The following is a 22,004-nucleotide window of genomic DNA, read 5'->3' as shown; positions in this document are numbered from 1 at the left end:
AGGCCAGATAATGCTGCTGATTGAAGACCATAAAATCAGTTGGAGACCCGAGAGAAAAAAAATCAATCGTGTTTTTCAAATTAACCATTATGTTAGCATTGATAGGTTGCTAACCAAGTGTATTTAGTTTGGTGGATATTTGATCAAATTGTTGTTATGGTGACCTGTCTGTTCAAGTGAAGAATAATGTTTAACTTTATGTTTGTCTGCACTGATGCTTCTCATTAGGATGTTTTCCCACCAGAGCGAGGCCATTATTAAACCCACAACCCACAACCTTCATTTTCAGTAATTTAGCTTGGTCAGCTCTTCCTTCCTCAGGGTTAATGGCCAGGCTAAGTTACCCTCACTGTTGTATTATAACCTTTTAGGACATGTATCTTTTCTCATTCAATTTACCTCCTTTTTCATTCTCTTCTATTCACACATGTGGTGCATCTCAAATAAATCCAACTCCATAAGTTTTAAATATTATGAATTGTTTAATCACTTCAGGTCTGTTTTGTTTGTCAGGTTTGTTTTGTTTGGTTTCTAATTATGAAAAGATACATGATTACAGATTACAACACACTTGATTTAAATGGTGGAATTAAACCAGTGTACCACAAATTCAAATGAAATATTGCTCTAACTCATATTATGTAATTTGCTCCAAAAAACTGTAGATTCTGAAGTTTATGGACAGGAAGGATTTCCTATAGCAGCCTGTATTACAGTGACTCTGTAGAAGCCTCTGATTGAAGACGTTGTCTTGTTGTATAACAGTGTCGTGAAAATGATGCACAGGGTTGTGCCGGATTCTCTTGATTTCATGAAGAATCAGTTTTTTGGACAATAATCTCCAGATTTTAAAGAATAGTCCGCAGAACAGAACCAGCCTTCTTTATCAGGTTGCTTAGCCTTTATAAGTCCCTGGCTCTGATGCTGCTGCTCCAATAAATGATGGGAAAAGAGATCGCACTCTCCACAACAGAATGATAGAAAATCTGCAGCTTGTTGCTGCAAACACTACTTCTCTCATGGTAGAAATAGTGTTTGACCTAACCCTATCTATAAAGGTGGTGCAGGAACCACCTTTTATATATACATATATACGTACATACTTGGCTCCTATCTATCTATATATATATATACCCATATACATAGATATACTGTATATATAGATAGGAGCCAAGTTTGAATCAGCAGAATCTTTTCCCCCTTTTTCACCTTAAACATGGTGGGAAAAGTGAAATCCCACCACAGGACTGATGACTGAACAGGTGAAGACAAACAGTCAAACACCCTTATTAACTTTGTGTAACAATGCATTTGGGATTTGTCCCAGTGCCCACACTGGCTCCTGTATTCTCGGTCATAAATTTGCAGGTTTTGTCAGATGGAAGAAAGCCTTATCTAAATCAAAGCAGCTTTGCAGGAACCACCTTTCCCCATTTGTTATTCTCATCACTGTTAAGATATTTGAAGTCTGCTCCATTTCTGGTGTTCTGAATTAGCCACAGTGTGTAAGGAAAGAAGATCCCAGCACTGAATGACTGACGTGGTGTAAAGAGGTTTAAAGACCAGCAGCGTTTTGCAGCTGTTTCAGTTAAACATACATCTATGTATTTTCAAATACAGAGGAAATATAAAGAATGCATCTCTCAGTAAATTCCCATGTGTTTGGTATCTTAGCAAGAATCACTCAGAGGATAGTTACTTGTTAACTGATGTTTTACTGTTTTTTTTTTTTTGACACTATTGCATATTTTAGTTCTGTTTGAACACAGAGCCACATTGCAGCTTTGAGGTAATAACCTAGTCCAAGTCTAGGTTTAATCTGGTAAATGTAAAAAATTTTTACAGCTTCAAAGAGAATGTAATCTTTTATTAATACTAGGGCTGCACAATATTAGAAAATGTTGTGATGATGATAATGTTGGTATTGCAATATCAGTCAAGATATGTGAATTTTCTTCTTCTCTTTCTCATCATTGCTCTCTGTGACTTTTAGCATTTTGGCAAGTTCTTTTTGTCTCCAGTTTGAGTATCTACTGCCATCAGATTCTGTCCAACTCTGTTGTGCAGCCTTAATTATTATTTTTATTTGTGTTCATGATAAAATAAAAACATTTTTCCCACAGTTATTTCTGTTAGTAGTACATTTTTCTTGTTTCAATCCCCATCACAAAAACATTCTTTGTCAAAGACCAGACTTAACTGCAGAAATGTTTTGAATGACAGACAAGGCTACCCTAATGGTTTCTTCCATTGCTCCCCAACCCTTCCTTAAACCATAAACACTGACCCTATTTGGAGCAAGTGGGGCCTGTAGTGCTTTAAATTATGTTCTTGGTTCTTTTGTGTATTTTAGTAAGCTGGCCAGTCTTAGGAAAGCTAACCACTGTCAATGTTGTCTTTGCCTGTGAATAATGGTTCTCATTGAAAACAACATGGTAGTTTTTTAGATTTTCTTTTTCATAGCTTACTTCATGTAATAAAATGTTTTATTTAATTGATTCACTATTTGTAAAGGTGTCCTAAAATGCTCCAAGGGATGAGAACACATCTCATAAAGATAATCATATCAGACTAAAGTGCTGTTCAGGTGATGACCAGTATCTAGCTCTATTTAGGCCTTCATACAAGGCCTAAAGTAAAAGTCTATTTTTTTAGTTAATTACTGTAATTAATAGTAGTCATTTTCCATTTCTCACCTGTTGTGAATCATAAAGTTACGATAATTAAAATTGCTTTCCTGTAGCAGCTGTTCGTTTTGACTTTTCAAACACACCTTGTTCAGCTGGCTCATATCTGTGTTGTGCCTTTACATGCTCAAACTAAACCAACTTAAGCACATCAAGCTCTCTGAAATAGAGAGAAAAAAGGAATTCTAGTATTTTATATTTAGCCCTGTTCCTAATATAGAGATTCAGTCTGAGGTTGTAGATAGTACATCAGTGTGTTTAATCACTACTCTGTCACTGCAAATGGAGCATTCTGACCAAAATATCTCCAGATGACTGATTTTTAAAAAGAAGGGCAGGTGCAAATAAGTATTTTTAGGCAGTGTTAGAAGATGTTGAAAGGCACATCTCTGTTTCTGCTGTTTGTCAGAGTTACAACTGATATACAGTACATAACCACATGGGATGGGACTGTTTGCATGCCTCTGGCTCTTTGGGGGAGGGACTGACCTCGAGCTGCAGCTGTTTATCTGAAGTTTGCAGCATCTGGCTTTTTTGAAGGAAGTAGGGGGTCTTGGGGAAGAGGGGACGACACAGAGGATAAGGGCAAAACTTGAAAGAGGGATTATTTAATGGAAAAAAAAATCTTGTGTAAAGACTAAACAGCATTTGCATAAAGCATTCTTTTTTATTTTTGTATAATATAGTGCATCTTTTGCGTCAGATGGTTTCACTGACATAAACACATTTGGTTTAGCAGAGTGGATTTAATGCTTTCTTTAATTTTGATAACAGTAATCTGTGTTACACCATCTAATGAATTACTAACTGTGATGTTGATTTGTTTTATCCCAAGGATTTTATCTTGCAAGATAAGTTATTTATGTCAGTGAAAATGTTTTTAATACAAGGCAACAATTGTTGCCAATGGGGAAAAAAGAATTAAAACATATGAAAAGAGAGCGACACAAAAAAAGCAACACAAACATGCACCTCTGAACAAGTGTGGTCAAATTTCACATTGTAGTGAAATTTGTGACTGCTCATATCCCCCCTAAACCTGGTAACCATCTTTAAGGGCGGTTCAAATTGCCAGATGCCTTGTTGACATATACAGTACAGACCAAACGTTTGGACACACTTTCTCATTGAATTCAATGAGAAGGTGTGTCCAAACTTTTGGTCTGTACTGTACGCTAGTTGTACACGCATGCAGGTTAATCTAAATAAAATGTAAAATTGTTGAAAAATGAATTAATTTCAGTAATTCAACTGAAAAAGAGAAACTTGTCTCAAACTTCTTGCACATAGGGATGTATTTTAGTGTTGTGATGCCTGTGGTTTGCTGTTGGTTCTGTGGTTCAGGGTTTAGTTTCTTTATAGAGTTACTTATAAACAATAAAGAAGGAACCGCAGTCATTTTCCTTTCCCAAAATTTCCCTTTAACATGCTTGGATAGAGGACTCTGTGACTGACCATCTTCTGTCTTTTGTGGCTTATTTCCCTTGTGGAAAGTGTCAGTCTGTCAGCATTTTCCCAATGATTATGTAGGTCTTATGTGGTGTTCTGGTTTACTTTGGGGTTTAATTTTGTGTTGAATGTGTGGTGAAAAAGTCTGCTTCCCATCTTGCAGTTTCCTTGTGGCTTGTTTATAATAGTTTCAACAGAAACAATTTAAAAATGGCACAAGGTAAATGTTTCTGGTTTCAATAAATACACTTTTTCTATGTTGGATCTTGACCTGGTTGCTGATTTGAATATGCCTCAGTAAGCATTGGAAATGATCCATTCATTTTGATGTCTACTGGCAGATTGGGTGGATTTCTTGCTACTGCTTTGTAGGATGTAAGGAAGGGGATCATTAATCTGTTTTAACATTCATGTAGCCATAGCTATAGGAGTATCAGTGAATATAACAAAAGCTTGATGATACTAAATCCTACAAAAAAAATATTGTTAAAGCTGCTGTTGCATTTCTTATCTTAGTATATCTAAACATGTTTTTTTGTGTCAGAATGAACAACATGAAGTTGTGTCTGTGGAACATAAAGCCCTTTATATGTAATTTTGTATGTTGTTGGCTGAATACTTCAGAAAACACACATAATTTGACACATTGAAATTAGTGAGTTCTTATTTGCGCATACATAGTGTAAGCATGGTGTAGTTTTACATTAAGTAATATAGCTATTGGGTCACTGTTTCGACTGCTGTGCATCAGTTATATAAACTATGTAAATACTGATGTCCCATATACTTAGCAACTTTAGTTTGCCACATTTGTTTGAGCAACTCCCTCATGAGGATTATATTGTGGATCTCAACAGGGCTAATGTGTATAACTAAAACTGAAATGAATAATAAAAATGATTATGCTAAAGCAATGTTTTCTTACTGCACCAGATTCTAGAGTTTTTTTCATACAAAAATTCAATCCTCAGACAAGAAAACTACAGTGTGATGAGGTTTCTGTTAAGGTTCTTGGTAATTCTTAGAGAAAAGATGAAGTAGAAAGTAGAAAACAAAGACAGAAACTCATCTTATTTTTCATGGTATTGTAACAACTACTCCCCATTACAGATTGCTGCTACAGCAGCATAATGACCCCTTCTCTTCTTAAATGTTCTTTCTCCTCTTATGGTCTCTGCCTGTGTTCCTCATTTAATGACATATCGGATGTCTTCCAAGCTGCAAAGGGAAATCTGTGGTTTCTACATTTTAAAGAACATATATTTTAAGCTGATGATTGCTTTTTCATGGGTTCATCATAGGAATGTGAATAGACATTACATCCTTGTGTATTAATCTTAAGTCTGAAACTGAGGATCCATGTGAAGTTGAAATGGCTCCTGTTAGGGATTTAGTAAATATTTGAAAGTGGTTTCTCAACAGTGCTTGGGTAGATGAGACAACATGTCACCTGTCCAAGATGTATTTTAACTACATTAAATATAAGATTGTTTACCATTTGTTTGACAGTCATTGGTCAAGATGCAGGATACACCCTAAGTCTGATCAGTGCATCTGTACTCAGTAGAACTCTGGCTTTTTATGATTCTCTCTCCAATCGTCTCTATGTTGCTTTCCAGATGTCAGCATATTGTGTTTTCACTCTATCCGCAGTCAGTTTTGATGAAAACTGAGATGTGGGCTTCACTGTAAATGGATCACATCTGCATTTAAGTTCCATCTGTCTGTGCTCCATTTCTTTTAAACTGTATGGAAATATATAGAAATTATTACAGTCTCTTTCAGCCCAAAGGTTTTTTTACTTTTTATTTATAACAATAATGCTAATTTGGCATTCTAAAATAATGCTTTTTCTTGAGATAAAATTCAACTTCAACTTCTATAAGGCAGCATGCTAAGACTCTTCACATGACAGATTGATTTAATAAATTCCCCTCTTGTTTGTTAGCTCTCTCCTTGCTCACGGCTCTTTATATCTGATGGATGGCTTCATGTTTCAAACGGCTACCTAACCGTGGTGTTCCATATCCTGTTATTATAGTTTTAACAACATACAGGCCTCAGAGATGCACTACCACTAAACTGGTCTTTTAACTTCGCTGGTTTGTTTGCGAACTGCATTAACATCATTCAGATCTTCTTCGATCACAACCCACAATTAGCGTCCTCTGCGGACCTATGCTTCCTTTTCCATCCTTCATCCAAATGTACATAAACCACAGCTCAAATGTAATGGGATAATAATCATGTCTTGTGTCTTTATTGTGTTTCATCATATGAGCTAGCTGGTGATGACACTTTAAAGCCTAAGGTAAAAGTTTTTCCATAGAGAAGAATTGCTTGAGAAGGGGGAGGTGAATCTCTTCTCCTTCTCATTGCTTGTGGGTGTTGGAACCTCTGAAAGGAGTGCTTTAATGACAGAAGGGCCTTTTCTGTGTGACAGCCAGACAGACAGTGACATTTAACAGAGGCAGCCAGTTAAAAATGATGGCACTCTTATGCATCAGCTGTAGCTCTATGTTTTCCATTAGTGACAGGAAGGATTCAGCTTGCTGGAAGCTTCAGTGTTCCTGCACGTGTTGACCCTGGGAGAAAAATTAGTACAATGGACACTGTAAAAATAGGTCTTTGTTTCCATTTTCTTTGGAAACATGACACAAGAACTGTTTTTCCACACTTCTTAAAGCGATACCAGTGGCTATAAATTGAGATCCTGTTACAGTATTTGGAAGATGTTGAGTTTGGCATTGCTGTTTTTGACACGAATACATTTCCTTTTTTTGTCTGGTTTAATTTCTGTCTGTTTGTTTAGGATGATTTCCAAATGATTCAACCTAGAGGCTTGCGTTGCTTCTTCAAGTCTTTAAAAACTGCACCAGCCTTCTTTGTTCCTGCCTTCTTTTTTCTTCCCTTAACATTTGGCCTAGTCAGCTTGCAACATGGAGAAAAGAGATTGTGCAGTCTGGGTTCCTTTGGATATATTTAGCAATGAACAGATGCAGCGCACTGGAGCGAAACATACTTCCTCCGCTTGCCTTTGTGTATGCTTCTGTCTGTCTGATGATGCTTTTGTCTGTGACTCTTCCATCAAGCATGCTTTCCCATCATGCTTTGCTGACACTGACTCAGCAGTACAGCAGAACCGGGTCAGTACTGTCCTGAACATGCCACTGCAGCCAGAACCGTTAATAATCTGTTCAAATTAAAATAGGTTGTGTCAAAAACAGCAGATTCTTTTTAATCTTCAATTGTAAAGTATCATGTCCTCAAAGTACAGATGTAAGTTTTAGCCCAGGTATTCAGGATTTGTCATGCACAGTTTTCTACCTTCAGAATTGCTTGTAGATTGTCCCTTATGTTGAGGTAATTTCAAATGAAATATCACTGAGCAGTAAATGGATCAGTTTGACAAAGATTCATCCCTCAGGTGCCGTATAAGGTCTTTGCTAAATTTTCTTTCTTGTCTTCAAGAGATATGAACTTTAGATACTATCAATACACTTTAAAGCTTTAAGGGTTACTACTTGTTTTATTTTATATTCAATTTAACTTCTGGCTTTATATATATTTTTCTGTATGTATTCTGACGTTTTCACTACTGCTTCTTTTGGACTAACTTGATCAGTTTAGAAATACTTTCCCTCCCAAATTATTATTGACTATTATACATAGAAAATGTTTTCAGTCTTGTGACGACTCTTAGAAGTCTTACTTCACAGCGTCCATGAAATCTGAAGGAAATATATCCATTTTTAGCTTGTTTACACCCACAGTGGCTCTCCACTCTCACTGCACAGATGTTCTTCCTAGTAAAAGTGCTCATTTAATCTTTTCTGTGTCACCCAAAAGTGGCCGCACATCCATTCAATTAAAAAGGTGTGTGTCATCCATTCTGTGTTTACAATCATAGACAGTGACGGGATTCAAGATGGTGCTGTTACAGATGCAATGTGTTCATCCATCTGTGGAAATACATTTCAGAATTTGAGTGCTACTCAGAAGGTTCCTTTTGTGTCAAAAAATGTATTTGGAAACTGCTTGTTCACTTTGAAGAACAAAAACACCAATTGGGTTTCATACTTAATTGGCTTTGAAACATGATGATAATTGGCCTTTAAAAGTCCAAACCTTTCTGTGATAATAAAACTTCAATTTCATGTTCATTTTTGTTTGAAGTAACATCAAATGTATGCTAATTTTCAATTTTGAGCAGAGGACATTTTTAGTTCTGCTGAGCACGAGCATGTCAGATGATAACGTGCCTGTTTTCTATATGCACCCCAGCCTCACGTAAAAGAGGGATCTCAGTGAAAACATCATGAAAGGCATTCTGGGTGTGGCTGCGTAGAGGTAATTATAGCAAGAGGCAGGAGAGATGTGGTCCAGAGCTTTATACTGAGGCACTCTGTGATTATTTCAACTCTGATTGCAGGGCTCTAAAACAGTAGCAAAGACAGCGCCTGCTAGAGGTGAGCGTGTGCAGGTGATGCTAAGCACACCACTCCTCTATCTACAATTTGTATGTGCAAGCAGGTCTATGTGTTTAACAGAAACACAGAGATTTAATTTATAATTGACATAAGTAAGCACCATGCTTAATATCATTACCGTTATATCTTCTGTATCGGCTGTCACAAAATCTCTCCGTTTGAGTAATGACTGTGTAATAGCAGGAGATTGTAGGTACTTTATCAGTCTGAGAGTGCAGAGTGAAGCCTTTCAGGGAGAACAGCAGCTTTTGATTAAATCACCTCCTGCCTCCATCTTGATCTTCACCTCTCTCAGCCGGCCCCTCCTTACATTACTAGATAATGCAGAGTTAAATGCTCTCATCTGTAACTGTAGTGTTCCGTGTAGACTGACAGGATGTCCTGAGAACCAAAGGAAGCTGCAGAAACAATGGGATTTACTGTTTTAAGAACCAGCATTTCCAGTTCCTTCTTGGTTCCTATTATTTGAAATCAGCCCAAGGAAATACAATATTATTTGTCCCCTGAAGGAAATTCCTTTTCTTTGTTCTCGGTTTGAGCTCACATATATACACATTTGTCCTCAAACAGTAGTGAGGGTTAAGCTTGTGGTATTATAAAATGAGCATGATGTAAAAAGAAAAAAAAAAACTGATAGACAATCAAATTAATAGTAAAAAATAAATGTTCATATTTGAAAGGATAGCTACAAAAAATAACTAAAATACTCTGTGCATAGATGACTAGAATTAGAACAAACTGCATAATGATGCGAGGCTAAATTGACTATTAGTATTATTTAAAGATTGATCTAAACTTACATGATTGATTCCTTCATGAGCTCTGATTGATAACTAGGTTAAATAAATCTATGTACATTTTTATTATCATTATGTTTTGTCATAATTTTATTCAATTAAATTCTAAATAAATTTGAAATTATTAATTTATTTTTCATTAAATGCATAAAAATTGAAAATGTCCACTAATTTGAAAATTAATTGACAAACAGTGAAAGGAAATTCAGATTACCAATATTTCTTTGATGCATATTTTGTTTAATTCTAACTGCTAAAACTGCTGATTAGAACAGACTTTACACAGATGAGTTTGTGTGCGTTGGCGTCCTTAGAGAATCCGAATCAACCCAAATTAAAATCAAGAACTATATCAAAACTGAACATTTGTGAAAGTCTGACCACTGCATATCCATCAAAATGATTAAACTGTTGTCTTTAAAGACAAAAGCATGAAGAGTTGAAGTAAATTAAAAACCTAAGGTGGCTTAATGAAATTACAGAAACAAATTTCAATGTGGTTCTCAAAGTTGCAACTATTTTCGAGACCCAACCTCATGTTATTTTCACGGCGCGCTCAGTCTAAGCACAACCAAGATCTTTGTGAAAAAGAACCAAAGAAAGTGTAGCATTACTTTACTGCAACACCAGTTAATAATATCCAGTGTTCCAAGTAAAGCTTAGTTTATAAAACAGAAGGTGAAAATCTCTTTGTATGTTTTGTTCACACAAGTGGAACTGCAAATACACTAAGTTACAAGCCAAATCTTTGATAAGTAAAATCAAAAGTAACTTCATGTGTTCAGCAAATATTTTCTCAGCAATGTTTACTGAGTGCCTATAGCCAAATGTATTGAGTCAGAGAGTTCTGGAGAAGTAAAAGAAAAAGTTCGAAGTGTTTCAGGTGAATTTCTCCAGCACAATGTTGGAGAAATTCACCTGAAACACTTGGACCTTTTTCCAGAATGTCCAGAAACCCAAGCAAAATGAAAAGCTTCCTACATGTGATTTTCATGGAGTGAATTAGGGAGAGCACAATAACAATGCTAAAATAGATGTAATAGTGAGGAAATGTGGTATGAGTGATCATTTTGTACATCAAGAGTCTTTATTTGAGAACTTTTTCAATTGTCAAAATATGCTAATTTGTTAATTAAAAAGATAGATAGCAGACTGTGCATCAAAAATATTAATTTAAATAAAGAAATGTTGACTTATTTTGTACTGATTTATTAAAATTTCAAGTATTAAACACATAGACTTAGCACTTGTTTGCTGTGCATTCTAGCAATCTCTGGATATCAGAAACTTTTGCCTAACTTATTTGGAACTTTAAACACGAGGTTTGATAAGTTTTGTTTTATAAAAGGTTTAGTATATGTGAACTGTGACAGAAAAGCTTTGATTTTAATTTGAAACAGCCCTACTGTGCCAAAACCCCTCAACAGACTGAAGGATGCAGACACAGAGGAGCCCACCTAATCAGAAAGTGATAACAGACAGGCTTGTGAAATATCTGGGCCTTTACATTCTGGATGAATTTTGCTTTTACTAATATTTGAACCAGGGTCTAGCCTGACCCAGACCTGGCAGTCTGGAAGGTCAAAGACAGGAAAGTGAATGTGACACCAAATTTGCCAACACAAAACAAAATATATGCAAGGAATACATGCATTATAACACATTTTAAATGGAAAATCTGAAATGTGTAGTATGCATTTGTAGTTCACCTCCTGGGAGGTGTTGAATAGAGATTTGATCCATCTGTAGAATCCATGGTATGCTAAGATAATGTGTCAAGAACAGACTGTAAGAACTCACAAACAAGAAAAGGAATACAACTCTTCTTTCTTCCAGCCATAAGAAACAAGATTTCAAAGTTCTCTTAGCAAACCTTAACAATCATGGCCCTAAATAAAATCCAGTAAAACCAATACATTTCAAAAGTCACCTAAGAAATAAATTGCGTCAATATATATTTAATCATTATGAATTCATCTGTTCTGTAAAGGCCTTGGAGGTTTGTTAGAGAACATTGCTAAACAAAAAGGCGTTAACAGAGTGTGTTCTTAATATGTCTGTGTGGCAGCTATTGAAGCACTGACTCCACCTGCAGTCCACGCCTTGTGGAGCTCCATCTGCCTCTTACAAAGGATTTGCTTCATGACCCCTTTCACTGGTGCAGTTACTTGTGCAGCTTTTTCTACCACACTTTTTTTCTTCCACTTGGCTGTCCATAATGTGCTTGGATTCAGCATTCTGTGAAAAACCAGCAGCTTCAGCAGTAACCTTCTGTGTCTTACCCTCCAACTCTCAAAGACTGTCTGCTGGACAACTGTCAAGTCGGCAGGCCATGAAAAATTAAATATTTCTGGGTTTAAAATTGTCCTTTATTGATCTTAATGTATATGCAATGGGATTTTTGAAGAAACCTAATTTTATGTTTTCTTTAGCTTTAAGCCATTAAAATTAATAAAAACATTTTTGAAATATATTACTCTGTGTGCAATGAATCAATATATTCTATGATTTTTACTTTATGAATTAAATTACTGAAATCAAATAAATATTCATATTTATTAAGATGCAGATTTTTTTAATCCAAAACATTAAAAAGTAAATCCAATAAAAAAAAATAAAAAGAAACATTTTCATGAACCTCTTAAAGCAATGTTTTATTTTCATATGTACTCCAAGTGAATCCATCTTCCTTGTCCATTCAAAGAAACCTCAGAAAGTTTAGGTTTTGAATTAACAGTGAACTCAGCCACTAGGGGGCAGCACACAATTATGACCACACAGCTTGAGACAGTCATTGGCTGACTCTGTGTTGCCATAGATACTCGTCTACATGAAGCAGACCTCTCAGTCATGAGGCTTAAAGACACAGAGGGCAGTGTTGAGCTTGAGGACGGCAGAAGAATCCCAATTAGCAGCTGAAAAGAGTTTTACACACACACACCCACGCACACACACACAGGAAGCACACGTAGATGTGGACGTTTCCCAAAATGAAAGCCACTTCTGTTTAAGCTGTTTCTTTTACATACAGCCACGTGCAGGTTTATTTCTCGAGTCATGATGGACAGGCAGCAGCGATGACTTGAGAACAGCTGCTGTGTGGCACTGCAGCTGCTGATGTTTGAGGCAGCTACTCACATATGCTTGAGCTCTTTCTAATCATGTTTTTTGTTGTTTAAATCCTGTCAAAATGTTAATTTTGTCCACCATTATGAAATCCCATCCAATTAAAACCACAGCTTCATCACATGGATGTGTTTTGTGCATGTTTGTGGGAGGAAATGTGTAACTGTTTGTGTTCAGATGTTTGATTGCACTCAGCTCCCTCCAACCACTCTTCTAAAATGAGACAGGGATGCATAACTAGATTTAAGGTTATGTAATGCCGACTGGAAGCATGGAGGATGTGTATAATCCACTCCTATTTGGGTTAAATCCATGCCTCTCTCTTTCTCTCTCATCATGTATATCTGTAAGAGGACAGAGGCCTCACATCCTCACACAGCTCCATTCTGCATCATCAAGCCTGAAAAGCACCAATCCCTGCCACATGCAGTATTTCACCAGCTTTCTGCAAATAGTTCTTAGGAACCATCTCACAATGCATTAATATCTCTGGTGCATTATAGCCTTCTGATGGAGGAATTTGAGTTTTTGGTTCATTGTCAGCCTCCATTATAAAGTATTGTGTTATGAGGACACAGATGAATCTCTATCAGCTTTCACATCTTTTCTACGTGAACAGTCTTCTGTAGGACTATTATGTTTTAAGATAAACTTAAAAAAAACATGCATTGACTGACTAAAAGATCAAACCTAGAAAAATTGAAGGTTGCTGTATTTTTCTCTTTTCTCTTGCAGTTCTATTGTTCTACTTGCCAGTACCAAAAATGTTAAACATGGCTATTGAACAAGTGTTTTTTTTCATTCAACATAGCATATTGAAATTACCCACCAGTCTCTTATTTACATTGTTATTACATGGTTGTGTATCTGCTTTGCTTTTCAGAAACATGGGAAAATATGTCAAAAGTGCTTCACTATCACTTTCCTTCACATCTGATACTACAACTACCTAATTTTCAGATAAGAATATCCTAAACTCCTCCACATAGAATATCAAGTGATATTGATGGCTGCAGTCTTTTGTAAGATTGTACCTCAGTTCTGACACCGCCGATCAAAATGCTTTAATAAATAGGCTGCAAAATCTAATTAAGATATCTGGGTCACACTTTCAATGCTGTATGTCTTACCTTTCAAACAAAGCCTTCAGTGTTCATGTCAACCCGATCATGTCAGATTCAATCAGCCTGTCAAGTGAAGTCCCTCAGGGTTCTGTGTCAGGACTAAGCTACAAGTTTACAAACAGTGTATAAAAAGACACACACTCTTTTTGTTCACTGTCAGAATAAACCTTTTTCTGTTTCAGCTCAGTCAGGATTATTTGAATCTGCGAAACATTACTGATATTATACATGTTTCTTTTTTTTATTGCTTTCCTCAAACTTTACATTATATTGTGTTTTAGCCAAAGTAATAGGTAGAATTGTATTTTAAACTATATATTTTGACTTTAGTCAAATGTTGTGGTCAACATTTCACAAGCCTTTGGTAGTTAACAGTTTTATTAATAGGTGCAATTTTCGTCCATCATTCCTGGTAGGATTGTTGTCAAATAAGCCACTTTCACACATACCTTTTTAGGTCTGATCATAATTGGTTTTACTTGTTTTTGAAGCAATGTTTTCTTCCTCTCTGGGTTGGCTCTCATTTCATATTGGTACTGTGCTTATTGTGTGTGAGTAATGGTACTCTCTTGCCAGCAGTATCTTCACAAAGTGTTGTGTTCATTCTGCTTCTAATTCACACATTTCACACCAAAATACGTTAATCCCCAGGACACAGAATCCACCGTCTCCCTAAGCAGTATAAAAGCTGGAGATTCACAAGGTTCATACAATGGCACATAATTCTTTGAACAGCTGAACTGGCACTTTTAGCCATCTGGAAATTGAACCCAATGATGAACCAGATTTTTGCTCTTTATCTATTTGAGAATGCACCAATGATCCAATTGCTTTATGAGCTTCCTAAGGCTTTTTATATGCAACTTTTAAGCTAATTAACGGCATACCTGTGTCACCCAAGTATTCCTTATGTATTCCCAAGTATTCCTTGTGGGAAGATCAATAGAAATCATCATATCAGGAACAGGATCTTCACAGATGGACATGGAAAACAGATGATTGAATTTCTTATATGACTGTGTCATATAAGATACTGGTGGAGCTTTTGTAAAGTTTAGTTTTATAATAAATACATATTAAAACTAATCTTTAGGCATATCTAAGAGCAATGAAAATGGATCAGATAAGCCTTTATCTTCACAACCAAAAGAAAGCAAAGTCGCAACACAGTGGGGTGATTGTATTACTTGATCCCTACAGTCCTAATCCACATAAATATTGAATATTTGATGACTTTCTCACTGATGGAGCATGACACCTGGGGAGGCCCAGTCAATGCTCACTTTACTTGCCTGCAGGAGGAGGTTGTTCCTGACAAGGGTCTTTATCTCTGGGAAAATGTCTGAGACAGGAAATCTGACAAGAAGATGAGTACAAATGCGAACATATGAGTTGCATATTTTATCCTTACTTGTGTGTGGGTTGTATAAATCAAAAGGAAGCAACAGAAAATACATTTATAGAAACATAATAGAAATGTTTATTTATGTTAAGTGTGACACTGTGTGTTGCTGCAGTAAAGAGCGAAAGGGAACGAGAGAGAATGCTGTTGTATCTGTTTTTCCTTTAACAATTTGACTTCTGCTTGCCTAGCAGGGACCATAATCATGGTCGTCAGCACTGGCTGGTTGCTAGGTAACAATTACCTGACTGTGCTTTGCTTGCGCTGAATTACACACAGTGGGCTGTGTGCGTGCGTGTGTGTTAGTGTGTTTAGGAATAGAAAAATGGAGCAATGTAGAATACCAAGCAGTGTCTCAACATCTGGGCAGAAATATTTCAAAGCAGGAGGAGATTTGAGTTTGACAATAATATTCTTAGGCTGAATCTCATTCAAAATGTTGTTGTTGTTTACACCGTGGTGGCCAGCACTATTTAATCTTGTATGTTCTATATAGGTTTTTTTTCTTCCTGGATGTTTCTGTCATGTAAAAGTTTGAGACTTCTTCAATGTGTTCTGCGACTCAAGGTGGTTGAGGATACTGGTAACAAGCTGGTAAACTGGCTAGCTATTTAGTGTTTCTTACATTTATCACCAGTAAACTGAATGACTTTCCTCTTCATTACTGGTTCACTTCTGTTGCCATCCCATACCAGGCTAAGTGCTTTCTACAGTGCATTGCTGCATCCTGCTGTATGGACGCACATTTTTTCTTAGTGTTTTACAAAAATTTAATGTGTTCATCTCAGTGAAGGAAGCAAGAAAGTAAGTAAAATCAAAATCTGTCCAATAAATAAACTTGGGGAGATATATTATAAATACATAGCACAATTTTCAGACTTATTTGAATGGAAATGTCCTTGTTCTTCTCCATAATTTTGTGCTACTTTGTCTGTTATACAAAATACCACTGAAATAGATTCAAGGTTGTAATGCAGAAAAAAATTACAAAAAGAAGCACAGATTCTTCTGTTATGCAAATTTTTCTTTGATAAGAGAACTTTAGAAAATGTAAGCCATCACTAATCATCCAATGAGGAAGCTGAGCAGACTCTGTTATCCTGAAGCACAGAAACCAGAGGAAACTCTTCTGCTGGGATCCAAGGCTGACAAGGGGACATGGCACCTCCCCCAAGAACTGTCTGCCAGCTCTGGCAGACATGGTGATATATTTGGAGATCATTAAATGGTCCTAAATGAGACCCTGGCGTGAGAGCGAGCTCTGGCCATCTGGCCCCATTGTGAGCATCAGAGCTCTGTTCAAACTCAGTCAGCAGCAAACACACATACGATTGGGTAAATTCTGGGTGTGCTGTGCAATTTTATCCAATCAGAGTAACTTTTAGTGAGTCGCTGCAGCCTGTTCCAGTGAGTGAAAAATCCTGTTGCATACTGTGTGTCTTATTGATGTAAGGCTCAAACACTGAACATTGTTTTTGTTTCTTTTGATTTTTTTAAATTTATTTTTTATCTGGGATCTTAGCAGTGGCACATTTTCAGTCCTTTTGTTTGTTCTGCTCTGATGTTTTCCTAAAGTCATGAATCTTTATGAGTGCACAAAAATCTTAATGTTTAATATTGTAAGCATACAGCATACAGCATACATCATACAAACTTTAAAAAAGTTTAATTATTTGCACTTGTGCAAAATGTTCAAAGAACAGGGAATTGCTCTTTGACACTAAAAACCTGACTGTATTATTACAGTCCATTGCTGTAACCTTTCAGCAAAATAAAATTACCTTAATTAAAGTTGTTTTATTTTTAACTTCAGTTGTTTTTTTTTCTGATTCCTTTTTCCAGGTCACAAGCTCAACAAGGATCTGAAGCACTTCTTGAGCTTGAGGTTTCAGAAAACGTCACCTGACCATGAGTTGCAGAAGACTATCCGCGCCAATTTATATCGCCATGCTGTGCCTTGTGAGTAAAATACCTAACATCATGCTTAAACAAGAACATCTAAGTGGAGAAGGAAAATCATTTAGCATTACACGATCATAATTTCCACATTGTTATGCTTCTATTCTTCTTTCCTATTTGTTTCATCTCCGTCTTTCAAATATAATTCTTTAATTTTGTAGTGAAAAATCATCTTGTTCTGATTCATTTTGCTTCCATCACAAAAAATAATCTTTAGTATTTTAAAACAAAAAATTCTAAGCACTGTCTAAAAATTTTGTTAATACAGGCCATAAAAACATTGTCCTGTTGACAGAACTGAAGCAGTTCCTTAAGTTGAATGATTAAATATATAAAGAGTTGCTTTAAACCAAATATTTAGAAACCAGCCAGACTCCCCAGCTGCCTAATACTTGGATCTGAGTGAAAAGTCCAACAATTCTCAGTGTTTTTCTAGAGTACTTCTAAGTGTTTTGCTTGCTAAGTCGAAGCTAAATCTTCACGCACCTTAAAATGCAGTTTAACTCTGAATGAACTAACATTGATGCTGATGCTTTACAAATGAAAATAAAAACCGAATGAAACATAGGCATCTTTGTAACAGCACTTGCACTGAAAAATAAAGATTTCAGTACTATTAAGAGCACCAACATTGGGGAAAAAAGCACTCCCAGAAAACAACATTAAAAGATTAATATCCTCCAGCTTAGGAAGAATTTATGGCCCAGCATAGTGAATTTAATAAAACCACTGGCATGCCAACAACACTGTGACTGCTATGATTTAACATCAAACTCTTATAAAGCCATATGATGCTTTTTACCCCTTAAGAGTTAGCAGTCGGGATTACTAGTGTGATACAACATGTAGCCTGGATTCTATATGCTGGGGTGTGAGGTGAGTGACTATTAATATAAGCTAATTTTTGGGCTATTTTAGACCACGTTGATTTTTGTCAGCACACCCCTTGTTAATTAGCATACATTTTTAGGCAAACAAAACTTGTCATGTTAATGTTTTAACTGGATTGGTGCTCAGACACACAAGTGCAAACCCTTTCCCTTTTCTCTTTACCTCACTAGTAAACTGTGAGAAGGTATGTGCTATGAACCTTTTCTATTCCCATGGGCAAACTTGAAACGTAATCAATTACAAATTTATTGATGGAACCTGACTTAAAGTTGTGTTTTGATTGTTGATTCTATGTTGCATTGTGTTTCTGTGTTTGATATTATGTAAAGCACTTTAAATGCCTTGCTGCTGAAATGTGCTATACAAATAAAATTTGATTGATTGATTGATAGATCCATGTTCAGTGGACACTCAGCAGAGGAGAGGGAGAACATATACATATTCTCTACAGAGAAGTCCAAAAACATTACATATTGCATTATGTAGTAATTTTCAGATTTCCATTAAATGACCAGCAGAAATAAAAAGGTGACAGTCCTGGAGGAGCTGGGACTTGTCTTTGATCATGACAGTGAAATACAGAATGTTTGAAGTGTGATCAGCCATCATTATTGAGATCAGTTCTAAGTCTGATGATCCTGATTATGAAACAAATGACGTAAAGTACACACCAAGAAGACTGTGAGCTGAAAATGACAGTGCCAGGGCCTACTAGTATGGTAGTAACTCGTGTCAAAGACATCAAGTCAGTTTTTGAGCTACTCTTGCCCAATTCAATAAATAATCTTACTTGAAATGACTAACCTAGAAAGAAAGTTTGTTTTAGGGGAGAAGTAGATAGAGGTTGGATAAAATAAATTTTCATTCACATTTGAGGGGGGGGGGGGATCCTCATTCTGGCAATACATGTCTTCCAAACAGCTAAATAGCTTTAGAAGCTGTGGAGAAGAATTGGGGTACAATATAATTTTCATGCATAACCATTTATTTTTCAGTCGAGATTTTTCTTGTAGACATTAAAAAATCAAAATGGTTTTATTTTTGTGAAAAACAAGTTGAATTATTCCCATTCATCATTTATTTCTTAGAGGTAGAGAACATCATTGCACTAAATATTGATTGAAATTGTTAGTCATGGAGTTAATGATAATATACAAAAATGTTTTGGGAGAAATGTTTGGACTCTGACCCTACTGCATATTAAAAAATGTTCTATGTCAAATTGACCCAGGATCTTTGCTGCTCCCCCTCAGAAATGAACATGCTAGGAGGGTTTAGGATCATCTTAATTTCTTTGGACCTTTGATGTTGCCATTGTTGTATTAATTAGTAAACATGGTAATCAAATGTTTTAATGTTCTAACCAATCAAGTTGTTATGATCTAACCAAGCAAATGAAGTGATCAACTCGGTTCTCTTTTCTATTTAAAATAGGATTTGTTTACTGTTTTGCATGTATCTGGTTAGGACTGCACCTTAGGAAAATATAGTTTGCAAATGGATGCAGTTTTACTCTCTGTTTTGCTCTTGATCGAGGCTTTTTCACTCTCAGTGTCTGTGCTTCTTTTGCACTGAGCCATGTGACTGTTAAATCCGCCTCTCTGTGAGCCTCCCTCGGTGCCCTGCCTCGGATTATAATGTTCTGATATATTGAAAATAGATTCCTGCCTGATTATGTGATAAACAACTCCAATTCTTCCAAGGGTTACAATTTGACACATAGTTTTCTACATGCTGAGGACAAACTATGGAGTCAACAGCACATAGGCTTGAAAGTAATTCCTTTTGAAGAATTAAAAAGAAAACAATTGGCGGACATTAGCAGTCCCTGTTGCTCATTAAGGTTGTAGAAATCTAACAGAAGAAACATTTAATAATCAACTTGATGGTTGTTACTTATTAAATATCTATGTTTAAAGCTTATTTGTTTCTGAATGAGTTGTTGGACATCTGAGCGGACTCTGTACTTGTAAACATACTGTAAATTGTTAGACAGGACTTCAGTATGTAGTGTTCCCATGAAAGAGGTTAATGTTTTACTCTACCTCTCAGTATTTTTGTTATCCCTAGCCTGAACAACAACTAGATTATTATAAAGAATGTTAATGGGCCTTTCAGAAAGAAATAGTTAATATCTAACTTCACCATACAATTGTAAAGAAAACCAAACTGAAAAATAAAAAATGCACACACATTGTATTTGTGTCATCCCAAAACTGTGCGAAATTGTAGGGATGGCACAATAATGTTCCTTTTTCCTTCAAATATGGCACTAAAAAATCAGAGTTTTTTTTAATGAAACTTGCACTGATAAGCTGTCTAAGAAAGTTATTTAAGGTTTTATCTTTATGTTTCTGTGCAAATTTTGACGTTTTTGTTCAATTCTATTAGTTCGGTATTATTTTGCATAAAAAAACAACTCACTATTGGGTCTTCTGTCAAACATTTCTTAAGCAGTTGAATTTTTCTCTTGGTTGCAGCAGTACAGCTTGGTACAGCTTTGTCACTTTGGTTATAAAAGCACCAGCAAGTTTATATTTTGATGATTAAAAATCAAACCAAAAAAGATTTTGACTGAGTTAGAGCCTCAAGTAAAACTCACTGAGATGTTGTGGTGTTGCCTACAAATTGTAGTTCATGACCAAAAACCTTTGATTGTGGTTAAATAAAAACACTAATATTTTTTTCTGGCTGTTTCTTGAGGTTTAAGATGTTGGGTCAGCTGAAAACAGCAAATTTGTGTCTTTTTAATGATACTGCGAACAAAGTATTTAATTTTATCAGGCAGATTTTTACTCTGTCATATTTGTACATTGTCTGCCACATTTATTGACCCTCCTGCTATAGTTTGTTAAAAAATAACAACAACTTGTTGTAGAACTTTTAGAAATAAACGCTTTTTCAGCTAAATATTTGGAAACACAATTTTTGATCCTCTTAAAATTGATTTTAAATAAATACGACAGAAGAATCTTTATTTTTTATTTAGAACATCTGAGTTTATTTGTAATTGATGTCGCATTTACCTAATGTATATAAAATATATTATTGAATTTCATTTCTTTTACCGTCTTTAAAATGGGAAATACAAAAGAACATCCTACTTAAGTCAGGCAGATGAGTGTTGATCTCCATAAGCTAGGATGTTGCTACAAGACATGAAACTGGCCCATAATCAGTAATGATTTTAGTTTTCAGTTCAGTTGATGTTCATAGCACAAATTCACAGTGAGTGGCCTTCTCAAACTTTTCAAAACAAACATATCTGATTCACAAATAGTAATTAAAAGCTTAAAACAAGTTGAGTCAAAGCTGGAGGAGTACTTTCAATGAAGAGAATGGGAGGTGGGGTCAAAAACTTCTCCAAACTTCACTAAGGGAGAACTGCAACAAATAGTGGACAAACAGTATGAATACCAGAAGGTGTGAAAGGTATTGTATAAAGTTTTTTCTTCCAGGACAGTTCATTAGAAGCTTACTTGTCCACATCTGAATCAGGGCATACTCTATATAAAGAGTTTGAATTGAATTGCTAAAATAAACTTTTCATTGACATTCTAAGTTATTGAGACACATAACATTACATTCAAGTAAAATTGTGAAAATCTCTCATGATTTAAAAAAGGACTGATCCTATATTTTTCTATATAAAGTATACTGAGTTATCGTAACTTGTATTGGCTTATATGGAGTTTATCTTTATTCTTTTGCTTTAACTTGACCTCAATCTTTTTTTTTTTGCAAAATCCGTTTTACATTCCACCTTATTTCCTTTCTTGGTGACCTACAATCGCTGTTGTTGTGTCTTTCTTTCTTTTCTTCAAACACACAGACCCATGCAAATTTGTTCTTAGCATGACAAGGCAGAATGATAAAAGTAGTCAAATAAAAGCCACACGTCTCTGGCCTGTGTTTTCTTTGTCTCCGTCTCTTTGTGTCTCCTCCCCCTCTCCTGAGTGGATCTGTTGTTCTCTTTTGCAGTGCTTGACTCAAACAGGTGCTTTTCCCTGCACCATCAGCTGATATAGATACTTTTTTTGTCATTTCGCCTAAGAACGTCCATGAAGGTAATGTTTATA

The 22,004-nt window shown here is 35.8% G+C and overlaps 1 protein-coding gene across 19 annotated transcripts in view; it reads left to right on the top strand.

Moving 5' to 3' along the window:
* LOC102229610 (membrane-associated guanylate kinase, WW and PDZ domain-containing protein 1-like) overlaps positions 1-22,004 on the top strand; it is a 102,940-nt gene that overhangs the window by 13,264 nt on the left and 67,672 nt on the right. For all 19 annotated transcript variants that reach the window (XM_023340583.1, XM_023340578.1, XM_023340540.1 and 16 more), the window contains exon 2: positions 16,918-17,034. In XM_023340583.1, the coding sequence (XP_023196351.1) occupies positions 16,918-17,034 (117 nt within the window). The remainder of the gene's footprint in view (positions 1-16,917; positions 17,035-22,004) is intronic.

The sequence above is a fragment of the Xiphophorus maculatus genome, chromosome 1 (assembly GCF_002775205.1).
Source record: "Xiphophorus maculatus strain JP 163 A chromosome 1, X_maculatus-5.0-male, whole genome shotgun sequence".
Classification (NCBI taxonomy): domain Eukaryota; kingdom Metazoa; phylum Chordata; class Actinopteri; order Cyprinodontiformes; family Poeciliidae; genus Xiphophorus; species Xiphophorus maculatus.
Note: the sequence above shows the minus strand (reverse complement) of the source record. Positions and strands in the feature narration are given on the sequence as shown.